The 12,962-nt window shown below is 35.3% G+C and overlaps 1 protein-coding gene across 9 annotated transcripts in view; it reads left to right on the top strand.

The window, feature by feature from the left end:
* The window catches only part of TAF4B (TATA-box binding protein associated factor 4b), a 141,367-nt gene that overhangs the window by 43,962 nt on the left and 84,443 nt on the right, over positions 1–12,962 (top strand). For all 9 annotated transcript variants that reach the window (XR_014251500.1, XR_014251501.1, XR_014251502.1 and 6 more), the window contains one exon: positions 10,296–10,465. Coding sequence is in view for 5 of the 9 variants with exons in the window: in XM_082416039.1 (XP_082272165.1) it covers positions 10,296–10,465 (170 nt within the window). In the remaining 4 variants the exon portion in view is untranslated. The remainder of the gene's footprint in view (positions 1–10,295; positions 10,466–12,962) is intronic.

Raw genomic sequence — 12,962 nt, 5'->3', positions numbered from 1 at the left:
GAAATGTAGGTTGCTTTTTATTTATTTATTTATTTATTTATTTATTTATTTATATTTATTTTTGGCCACGCCGCGCAGCTTGGTGGATCTTAGTTCCCCAACCAGGGATTGAACCTGGGCCCACAGCAGTGAAAGCCCGCGTCTTAACCACTGGACCACCAGGGAATTCCCTAGGTTGCTTTTTAAAAAAAAATTATATGCCAACCCCCTTGTTAAGTTCTTATTTCTGATAATTTTTAAATTAGGTTATTTATGTAGACAGTGATGTCAGGAGTGAGATTAGAATTATAGTTTGGCTTTTCTTTTTTTGCTTCCAGCACTTTAATAATGTCATTTCATTCTTTTCTGGTATGTATGCATGTGTTCACTTTCAAAGATAAAGCCTACAAGGAAAAGTCACCCCAAGCAAAGGAAACAGCAACACAATTGGAATGCCATTGACTTCAAACATTGGGTGATCAAATATTCAATATGAAAAACTCATAAAATGGTTAAAAATAAAATGTGGAATCACAAAAAATTAGCAAGTAACAATTATCTATTAAAAAATGAATACAAAGATTTGATAAAGAACCAAATAGGACATATAGAAGTGAAAAATATAATTGTTGAATTTAAAACCTCAGTGGATGGGTAAATCAGATTAAACCTGGTGACCCAAATGGAGTTTGCTTTACTCCAAAGAAGATTTGTGACTGTGTCTCATAGGAACCAGGGATGACTATTGACTTGGGACCACATTAGTACCTGTTCTAGAGAACCTGACTTAAGAGTTTCTCCACTTTAACAGAGGCCCGAAAACTAGTGCTAGCCACAGGCATTTGCCCCTGAGGCAGTTCTACTTTTAGAGTGTGCTCAGTGCTTATTTTTACTGACATCTTTTTGACAACTTCTGTGCATCCAACACTGGAATGAAAATAAGCTGGTCTAAATTAGAAGAATGTCATGTAATTTCTCATGGGTAAATCTAGTCCAGTTAATGCCTGAAGCATAAGTGTCACCATTAGTATTTTCTTTAGGTAGTTTCTAGCTTATTACTTTTGCTCATTTAGCTATTGAGTGCTTATTGCTTTCTAGACTTATATATTGGAAAATAGTTTCTTTTTTTTTTTTTCCTGGCTGCGCTGTGTGGCTTGTGGGATCTTATTTCCCCAACCAGGGATTGAACCCGGGCCCTCAGAAGTAAAAACACGAAGTCCTAACCACTGGACCGCCAGGGAATTCCTGAGAGTAGATCTTTGTTGTGTATGTTATAAATATGTATATGTTATAAATATTTTTCTCCCAATCTTTTGTTTAACTTGTAATTTTGTTTTTAGTGTCTTTTGTTATTTGAAGATTTTAAATCACAGTATTAACTTTATTAGTCTCTTCCTTTATAGCTTTTGACTTTTGCATTATTTTAAAAAATCTTTCCCTATCCTTAGCTCATAATGATGTGCTCCTATATTTTCTTCCAAGATATCTATACACACCTCATATATGCAATAGACCTTTACAAAATCTTCAGTAATTCTTGATTCTATCTTTGTAAATAGCTGAAACAGAAATTACCTTTTCCCCGTTGGGTTGCTCATCTCAACAACAGTTACTGAAGATTTCATCATCCTTACTTTTCTGATTTGAAATGCTGCTTTACCTTTTAGTAAATTCTCAGTTATACAAGGGTACATTTCAAGATTTTCATTTTAGTGCTGTTTTTGTTTTATTTCTGTGTTAATATTTTTGCATTTTCAATTATCTTTCATTATTTGTTTTTATATCTGTTTAGATAAATCCTCTCTCTTTATTCCTTTTTCAGTCACATCTGCTGTCTTGAGGCACTATCTAAAGTTACCCTATTCATTTATTTACCCTTCTTTATGCGCCCCACTCCTTTTTAAATCTCTGAGAGTTTACAATAACTTTACCATTGTATATCTAACATTTAGAACAATGCCTTGTTCATAATAAGCATTCAGAAATTTGTTGAAATAATGAATTTTGAAAAAGAGAACAGGAGTATCTATAATCTTAGATATAATCTGTTTTTAAGATATATTTTATTTTTGCACAAAGATACACTTTTCATTTTTGTATAATATGTTCTAGTTATTTGGGTTATATGTGGTTTTATGCATATCTTTTTATAGTAATGTCTTTTCTTTCAGTTTGCTTTCTTGGATACTTAATATCACTTCAGTTATTGTTAAAATGAAGCTTAAAATAGACCCTTCATATTGACTCTTTTGTTAAATAAGAGGAGGTAATAGTGTATGGCATTAGATCCTGTCTTAACTGGATGAGGTTTAATAACAGAGTGATATCTGCCTGTATTTTCAAAACTACCTGTTTAACTGAAAAGAACATTTTTGTGACTTTTTTCCAGTGTAAGTCATATTTTCTGTTGTGCTTGTCAGTACATCTGGGACGAATAAGGGAAGCTATATAGTGTTTAAACACCAGAGGGTGCCAGAGATTTGTGTTTTATTCTTTGTACTTCAGAATCAGAGGTGATAAATATTACAGTACCTGTGCATGTTTGTATAGTTAACTCTATTTAAACAGACTGACTATTTGATAATAATAAGGAATTATTGTTGATTTTTTGAAGAGGTGATAATGCCTTATGGTTAAGGTCTTCGTTCAGAGTCCTTATATTTTAGAGAGAAATAATAAAATATTTATGGATAAATAATACATATATGTGTATATTAATATATACTTATATAACTTAGAAGGTATTTTAACAGCTAGGAATTAAGAGGTTTTTTAAAAAATTTGCTTTAAAAGGCACTTAGAAAATAATATAGGACAAGGTTACATGCTGTTTGCACAGATAATATTATTCCACCAACTTTAATGTCCCATTTTTTCCTATTGCAAGAATCAGATTCTCTAGTGTAGATTAAGCTTGTGCTCTACCTTGCTTCATATGTAATTAATTGTTTCATTATGTATTTATTAAGAGTCTGTCCTTACATATACAAGTGTATCAATGATATACACTTGTTATATAGAGTATGACATAATATAGATGATTAATCATTCAAGCAAGGACTTAAAGAGAGAGAAAACAGTCTCTGGTGACAAAATCTTGGAAAGTCAGGAGACAGGGAAGAAACATCCTTCTGAGCTGTGCCCAGATAAACTCTAAATCTAGGGTTAAAATTCAACAACAAAAAAATCTTCTTGAAGGAGTTGCCTTGTGCTAAATCTTGTTAGAAATTAGGTTCTTAAACATTCCTCACAGGGAAATTACATGAATGAAGACTTAGAGATGAGATTGTGAAGTCTTTCATAGTTTTTGGCCAGATTTTTTCATAGTAAAATGCGATTTAGGATAAATTATCTTTGCGCTTACATGCTGAATAAACTGCGAAGGAATATACTCGTAAGTAGTTCCTAAAATCACTGAAGTTTGAGAAATACTGCAATATCCTATGCTGTGTTTGAGTTAAAAAGAGGAAAGGGAATTTCCCATGAGGAAAGATACCTTTAAAAAAGTCATAGAAGGAAGAAAGCAGGGTTTGTAAGCTGGCTGTGGTAACGTAGCGAGGTTATGCCCAAGGGTGGTGAAAAAAGAATATTGAAGGTAACCTTATTTTACCAGGGATTAGTAACCTAAAGGAAGAACTTGATCTTCTTAAAATAAAAATTTTTTGTTTATACCTTTTAAGCAAATTATATATTTATTTGACTAGGTAATACATACATTTTGTATAGCATTCGAAAGGAACAAAAGGATATACGGTGGGAAAAAAATAAGGTTCTCTCTTGCATCATTTTCCCTCTGCTACCCAGGTTCTCAGCCCAGAGCCAACCACTGTTAGCAATTTCTTGCATATCTCTCTAGATAGACTCTTTTCAACATAGATGGCAGTATACAATACATGATGTTTTATTGGGTTGGCCAGAAAGTTCGTTCGGGTTTTTCCATAAGCTGTAATGGAAAAACCCAAATGAACTTTTTGGCCAACCCATTTTGATATTTACAACTTAGTAGTAATAAATCTTGCAGATTATTCAATATCAGTATATAATCATTGTGATTTGATGTTTTTAACAAAGTTACATAATGATAGATATTTAGGTTGTTTCCAGTGTTTTGTACTCAGAAAACAGAGTTGCAATGACTCTCGTTTCACATAATTTCTAGAAAGAGCAGTTTATTCACTTTAAATTAGGTAATGTCAAATAACTCTCAGTGGAGTTGGATTAACAAATTATACTCTGAGCAACAAAGCTTAAGGTATCATATTTCCACATGTTCTCGTGAACTTTACCAATCTAACAGGTGAAAAATTGTATCTTACATTTTTCTTATGAGTAGCGTAAAACATCTTATATTTGAGTCATTTAAAATTTTTCATTAACTGAAGGTTTCTATGTTTCGTCCATTTTTCCATTGGATTTTAGGTCTTTTCCTTAGTTATTTGTAGGAGCTCTTTATATATTAAAGGAACTCCTTTTTTCGTGATATGATTGCTTCCTTCAATCCTCAGTCTCAGATGTAGGGAATGTTATTGTCTCCATTTTACTGATGATGCAGGCCTAGAGAGGTTAATTAATTTGCTTTATTTCATATAGACAGTAAGTGGCAGAGTCAGGATTTCACGGTAGGCAGTTTGACTCATCTTTTTTACCCACCATTCTTCTACTTCCCAGTACATTGTCACAGATAAACAGCATGCTGTTCTGAGCGCATACAAATTCCTCAAATATTTAAGTACCATTTATGACTACTCTGCTAGAAGCGATAGGTGATGAAAGTGATTAATATGATCAATAAAATTAGTCTGGTTGAAGTATAAGGCAAATAGTTGATTATTGGAAGACAGAGTAAGACCTACCATAATAGAGACAAAATGTACCTTTGGAAGTTCAAAAGATGTAGCAATTGGACAGATGCTTTAAAAGTATAAAGATAAGTTAAACCAACATTTCCAAAGTAGGCATTTGAAGTAGGTCTGGAATATAGATAAGGCACTGACAGCTGAAAGATAATAAAGCAAGAGAAGCTAAAGACTAGAACAGGAAAGCCAGAATCAGTAGGAGCTATTTTATGGTGAGGAATGGGAGGTAAGAGTGCTAAGTTAAGGTCGTTACTTGGAAGGCCTTGAATATCAGGTTGAGCTCATAGGATCATGAAATGTTTTTGAATAGGAAAGTAATGTGATTTTCTCTACTATATAAAAATTAGTCTGGTGCTATTACAGACCTTAAGAGGGTAGAAGAGATTTAAGAAGGTAGGCACAAGCAATGGTTAACTTTATAAAAAGCTAAAGAATTAGATCAGTTTCAGAAACCAAAATGCAAGGTATTAATGATAATTGGGTAATGCTACTTTAATTTTTGCATATTAACCTATTACTCCCCACAGAATCTTGAGTTGGAAGCCTTTTTCTACTGAGGCACTATTAAATTTCCTTTTTGTATGTCTTTTAAAATGAAACAGGTTATCTTTCACAGCACCTTCGTTAAAAGACATACTGCATTAGACCAGAAGACTTGAAGATGTGATTTGGAGGTTCTCACTTTCTTTTCCTTTAAAATTGAGCCAACCCAGAATCACAAATACGCCTCAGCATCAAAGCCTTTATTACTGCCTTGGCCTATCTTACAATATTTAGCCTTATCAATAATGCTGCTACAACACTGTGTTGTCTTTGCTTTCCTTTAGTCTGCCTCCTTTCTTAGAGGAAGTTTTAAGTGGTTCGGGTACTGTTTATTGTGGTACCTTTTCCTCTTCCCTCAGTAGGGGTCTTCCTCTATTCCTGCTGCCCTCTGTAACCATAGCAACTGGCAGCTGAACTAGAGGGAGCTGTGTTCAGCTTGGGGCCAAATTGGGGGGGGGGTAGGCAAGAACAAATCTTATTGGGTGGTTAGCTCCCTTCTTAGTTCAGAGAAGGGCTGCAAGAAGATTCTAAAAGACATGGGGCAGTCTCCTCATTAATGAGTTCTGTTCAATTCTAGTACTGTGCATGGTACTGGTAGTAAGGAGGCCTGGTACTGGTCTCTCCAGTCTGTATGTGAGATTTCAGCAGGGGCTATGTGGGAACTCGCCTGTGGAAGCAGGGTGCAGTTTACAGGGCCTGTGTACCTGGCAAACAGCTGAGATTGTGAACAATCAGTGTTGTCTGCATGTGTGTAAAGGCCATGTCCTGTGTACCTTAAACAATTCTGATTTTTTTTAAAGGAAGGATGAGGCCATATGTCTAAACTTCATAATATTTTTCTGTCTCCAGTTTTCTTTCTCTGTTTATTTATATATTATTTTTTAAAATATCACTAACCATTTGATTGGGTAATCTGTGTATACACTACAACATTCAAAGGGTAGAAGGGAGTATGATGTGGTATAAATGAAATCTTCTTCCTATCCATGCTTCCCTGTTTCCCTCTCCAGAGGAGAATTTCTTGTGCATCCAGAGATATGTTATGCTTGTGTGTGTGTGTGTGTGTGTGTGTGTGTGTATTTTTTTCAAGGTGCAGTCTGTTCTATACCTTGTTATGTTTTATTTAGTTTTTTCCCACTTCACAATACACCTTGGCATTTGTTCTGTGTCTGGCCAAAGAGAGCTGCCTCATTCTTTTAAGCGGCTGAGAGTGACCTTAGAAAGTACCTAATCTAAGTTATTCATTTTTTAGAGGAAGAAAAATTTGAGTCCTAAAGGTGTTAAGTAACTGGTTGGTATTCTCTTTTGGAGTGAACTGACTTTTCATCGATTTGTACTTGGCCTTTTTTTTTTAAATAGACTATTTCTTAGAGTAGTTTTAGGTTCATAGCAAAAAATTGATTTGGACGTTGTAGAAAATGGCAGCACATGCACAGCCTCCCCCATTATCCACATCCCCCACCAGAGTGGTCTGTTTGTTACGATTGATGAACCTGCATCGAGACATCATTATCACCCAAAGTTCATAGTTTACCTTACAGTTCACTAGGTGTGTGGTACATTCTGTGGGTTTTGACAAATGTGTAATGACATGTATTGACCATTATAGTATCATACAGATACTGTATGTTTCAGTGTCCTAAAAGTCCTCTGTTTTCTGCATATTCATCTCTCTCTGCTAACGCCTGGCAACCACTGGTCATTTTATTGTCTCCATAATTTGCGTTTTCCAGAATGTCATATAGTTGGAATCATCAGTATGTAGCCTTTTCAGATTGGCTTACTTCACTTAATAATGTGCATTTAAGTTTCTTCTAGTCTTTTCATGGTATGATACCGTTTCTTTTTAGGACTCAATAATATTCTATTGTTTGGATTTACCACAGTTTATTTATCCAGTCACCTGCTGAATGACATCTTGGTTGTTTCCAAGTTTTGACAATTAAGAGTAAATCTGCTATAAACATCCATGTACAGGTTTTAGTGTGGGCATAAATTTTCAGCTCCTTTGGGTTAGTACTAAGAAGTGTAACTGCTGGATCATTAGTTTTGTAATAAACTGCCAAACTGTCTTTCATAGTAGCTGTACCATTTTGCATTCCTACCAGCAATGAATGAGAGTTCCTGTTACTCCACACCCTCATCAGCATTTGGTGCTGTCAGTGTTCAGGATTTTGGCCATTCTGATAGACGTGTAATGGTATCTCATTGTTTTAATTTGCATTTCCCTGATGACATAGGATGTGGAGCATCTTTTCTTATGCTTGTTTGCCATCTGCACGTCTTTTTGGTGAGGTGTCTATTAGGTCTTTGGCCCATTTTTTAATCTGTTTGTTTTCATATTGTTGAGTTTTAAGAGTTCTTTATATGTTTTGAATAACAGTCCTTTATCAGATATGTCTTTTACAAATATTTTCTCCCATTGTATGGCTTGTCTTTTCATTTTCTTGATACTTGAGGTTTTTTAAATATTTTTTACTCAGACCTTTTAAAATACTTTTTTACTCAGATCTTGGTCCATCTTTAGGTTTATGGTTTCTACTGTTCTTATGCTATAGATTTTATTTATTTATTTTTAACATCTTTATTGGAGTATAATTGCTTTACAATGGTGTGTTAGTTTCTGCTGTATAACAAAGTGAATCAGCTATACATATACATATATCCCCATATCTCCTCCGTCTTGCATCTCCCTCCCACCCTCCCTATCCCACCCCTCTAGGTGGTCACAAAGCACTGAGCTGATCTCCCTGTGCTATGCGGCTGCTTCCCACTAGCTATCTATTTTACATTTCGTAGTGTATATATGTCCATGCCACTCTCTCACTTCGTCCCAGCTTACCCTTCCCCCTCCCCGTGTCCTCATGTCCATTCTCTACGTCTTACACTTTAGACTTTAAATGTTTAGATGTTTCTGGAATACTTCTTTGTTTACATAGTTGGTAAATTGATTCTTAGAACCATTCTCAGCATACCATCCCTCTGACAGTACCTCTGTGACATTTGATGAGGTGGAGTCCAACCATTTTCATATAGTTTTTTTTTTTTAAGTATTTATGAATTTGACTGTGCCAGGTCTTAGTTGCAACACATGGGATCTTCATTGCGGCATGCAGGATCTTTAGTTGTGGCGTGTGGGCTCTTTTAGTTGTGGCATGCGGGCTCTAGTTCCCTGACCAGAGATCAACCCTGGGCCCCCTGCATTGGGAGCATGGAGTCTTATCCATTGGACCACCAGGGAAGTCCCCATACAGTTTATTTATATTGCGTGTTTCATTTGGTTGATTTGAGATACTAATTACATTTTTTTTCTTTTCTCCATTACAGAGACACACCTTTTAATGTTAGGTTTTTAAATATAGTGTTCAGATTGTGAGACCATTGTTCTTTCTCTTCACTTGCAACTGCTATGTCCAGCACTTAACTTTCTTTCATTTAGTTTGAATCTCTCATACCTGTGTGAGTAGGGGCTCTTGCCCTCTCACTCCTAACATGCTGCTTTTTAAAGCTGAACACCAGAGGCCTTTATATCTTGAGCGCTTGACAGTTATACTTTATTTCCCTTTTTTGTGCATAAATGCATTACCGCAAGGAGGTTCATAATTTAAATCTGTTGACATGAAACCACATGATCTATCTTTTGGCCCATGCAATAAATAGAAACAATATGTTTTTTATATAATCATGTTTGTGTAAATTATGTTATGCATTGGTACATGAGTTATGATCAGTAATATGCTTGTTATTACAGGGTGTTAAAAATGCCATAAGGGGATTTTAGTGTTTTTGTCTCTCACTTCTCTATCCTTAAACATATATACTCATCTTAGTACTGTAGCCATGTAGCAATTCTATTAGATAAAAGCAACTATTTAATTTTGCTGGCACAATGCAAGGAGCTCAAACATATTTTGTGTTTTTATATGTATGTCTTTTACATATGTGTGTATAATTTTATATTTTAAATATAAGCCCTTTGCAGCCACTTGCTTGAGGAGGTGGTTTAATGAATTCAGTTGGTACAGATGGAGCACACCAAAAGTCTGAAGGGGAAAAACAAAACTAGTTTTAACCATATGGTTTCAGAATAGCTAGTCTAGAAAGCTTCTTCTCAAGGGCTTTTACACGGGTATGGACCTTTAGGGATTGGGGGAATTCTCCTGCTCCTCAGTGGAACAGTGGACTGCACTGGGGATATCTGAGGGGTTTTTAAATCATCTTGGATGAAAACAAAGGAGTCTGTTTTTATTTCATTCTTTCATTACCCGCAATTTGTGGATAACTTAGTATAACTTCCAAATCCTTCTTAGAGTATCTTATTTACTAAACTGAGAGCGGGAGAGATGGGCACTAGGAGACTAAAGTTGCTTCTGATTCATCTTTCTGATATTAAATGTACACTAGTGGTTAGAAACACCAATGAATTTTAAAGGCTGACGGAAAGATAGCCATGCTTTACTTCTCTTGCTTAGATAAATTGAGTAAAATAATGTCTTTAGTTATAAGGAGAGATCTATAATTATTTGCTCTCTTTTATTTATTTATTTATTTTATTTATGGCTGTGTTGGGTCTTCGTTTCTGTGCGAGGGCTTTCTCTAGTTGTGGCAAGCAGGGGCCACTCTTTATCGCGGTGCGCGGGCCTTTCACTATCGCGGTCTCTCTTGTTGCGGAGCACAGGCTCCAGACGCGCAGGCTTAGTAAGTGTGGCTCACGGGCGCGCAGGCTCAGTAAGTGCGGCTCACGGGCCCAGTTGCTCCGCGGCATGTGGGATCTTCCCAGACCAGGGCTCGAACCCGTGTCCCCTGCATTGGCAGGCAGATTCTCAACAACTGCGTCACCGGGGAAGCCATCTTTGCTCTCTTAAATCACTCATTCACATACCACCACCACTGAAAGCTTTCTTTTTTTTCTATTAGAGATGAAGATGACATCAATGATGTGACTTCCATGGCAGGGGTCAACCTTAGTGAAGAAAATGCCTGCATCTTAGCAACAAACTCTGAATTGGTGGGCACACTTGTTCAGTCATGTAAAGATGAACCGTTTCTTTTCATTGGAGCTCTACAAAAGAGAATTTTAGACATTGGTAAGTATGATTATTGACCTGATAGGACTGTCTCTTCCAAGGAAAATGCTATCGAAAGAGATAGCCTGGGTTGATTTTTCTGGAAATTCTGAGGCTTAAAAAAGGCTCTGGAAGTAATCAAGATTTCATGGGTGTTATAGAAAAAAGTATTTTATTTTAAAAATTATTAATGTAACTTAAATCATGTAACCTATGGTTTCTGGTGTAGATAATAGAAGTTAATATTTTATTCATCTTAATGGGAGAATAGATGTGTAAAAAATGAATATATGCTTATGATATACTATTTTTTTCTGTGCTGTTCTTCCTTGGTTGGGCTTTAGGCATGTAACTTGTTACAAGTTTGTGTTTATGAAATAAAGAAATAGCCAATGAGAGTAAGTCCCTTTTTCCTCATCTCAATCCTGAAATTCAAACCCATCCATACCGTAAAAGAACTAAACTAGAATATCAGAGTTCTCTCTGGCCAGGAGTAGTTGCTGGGTGGCCTGAAGTATGTGAAAGGAAATGGAAGAGAACATACCAGTTTTATTCTGGAGCCAAACAGCTTTTTTGTTGTTGTTTAATACCAAACTTGCAGTGATAACTGAAAAAAGAGACAGATTGGAGAGAGATTGTTGCATGTGAGTTATCTCACTTCTTGTGTCCTGACACAGGGACTTATTGGAGTCTCTTCTAGCTCTCTTCCTTCACCCATGTCCAATTTGAGGGGCCAGTGCCAGTGACCTTTTAGTATGCTTGACTAAGAACCTTTACATTCTGTGTTGAAGGCCTAACACAAAAATGTGAAGGTTTCAGATTTTTGATACATCCATGGTATATTTAAGGACTTCAAAATACATTACTATTACATATTCTAAGTCTACTTCACAATTACTCAATAAAGAAATATGTGAGCTCCTACTGTATGTTATTCAGATTATCACTTTTTTCACCTCTAATTTAAGTTGGTTATATGTTATCCTTCTTTTATCTTGAAAAACTAGAATTTACAGTAGTTCAAAGGGAAAGAAATTCAGAAGAGCTGATTGTAAAATGTTTGTTTGCTGTTTGCTTGTGTTTTGTTTGATTTCTCTCCTCTCCAGCTCTCCCTCCTCCTCCTCCTCCCCTCCCTCCCTCTCTTTCTTTCTCTTTCGTTTTCTTCTTTGCATTGTATTTTGTATTGTATAGGAGACGGTACCTTAACTTTGGAATAAGCCTAAGCAAATATCTTTCTGTGATGGCTTGGGAAATTTACTGGTGTTTTAACTCCTTTTAGCCATATAATTATTTAGAACTCTGGTGGAGTAGACGTAGATTCATACTTAGTTTTAGCAATTCCCTGCCCCCCTTCTAAATTTTATTTCTAGCTTGATTTAAACCTTGATTATATGATAGGAAAACTTTTAGTTTGACAGAGCATTTTCCATCATTTAGGACAGGGATTGACAATATTTCTTCCTGCAAAGGACCAGATCATAAATATTCACCACTTTGTGGGCCATATACTCTGTGTTGCAACTGCTTACCTCTGCTGTTATGTTACAGAAGCAACTGTAGACAGCATATGAACAAATAGAAAAGACTGTATTGCCATCAAACTTTATCTATAGAGACCAGATTTAGTTTGCTAACCTCTGCTTTCAAGGAGAACTCTTTGTATTTTCAGTTCTTGATGGTAAAACACCAACTTGTCATTTAATATGATGGAAAATTGCAAAACTTCTTCCCTCTAAATTACCTAAGCTTTTAAAACAAAAACAAAAACCATGGAGTGAATGGAGTTATATATTTCTAGGAATTTTTTCATTTATAATAAAATTCCATGTTTACAGAATAGATCAGAACCAAGACCATTTCTTAATAACAGGAATTATAAAGTAACCCAAAGAATTTGGGGAGGAAGATTTTCTTACTTGAATATGTTAGAGGAGTAAACATGCCAGTGTTCTTCCTTTTTTGCTAATTACCTAAATTAAATTACACAGACATTATGTAAAAATCACATAGTAAGCTTGCGAACACCTACTAGATTGCCTTAAACAGTTAATGGTGACTTTACTAAAGGGAGTGTTTTATTTTAAAGTGAGACTTTAACTTGTAACTCTGTTATGTTTTATCATCAGTTTAGTGAAGATATTAGAATGTTTGATTGTTCACTAAGCCCTGGAATTGATTGCAACTCCCAGCACTTGTTTATTTTTAGTATTTTAAAAATACGGATATTTCTTTAGCATAGGTTTCTGTTTTATAAAATACATATGAAATTATTTTCAAAGTTTCTCCCCAAACCCTATATATTCTTAAATGTTCACTTTCTTTAATAATTAACTGGCATGTCATCCTCTATATACTCTATGTTTAATTATAATTTTAATCATTGGATTGTTTTGAAATTGCATTATTCCTTCTATAGAAGGCTCCCACTCTTTGTTTATGCTGATGTTTTAGTAAAGCAGATTTGACTTTTCAGTGTTTTTCCCCTCCTTGAATCACTTGGTGATTAATTCATTTTTGC

The sequence above is a fragment of the Balaenoptera physalus genome (assembly GCF_965194825.1).
Source record: "Balaenoptera physalus genome assembly, chromosome: 12".
Lineage (NCBI taxonomy): Eukaryota > Metazoa > Chordata > Mammalia > Artiodactyla > Balaenopteridae > Balaenoptera > Balaenoptera physalus.
This window is presented reverse-complemented; position numbering and strand designations above follow the sequence as displayed.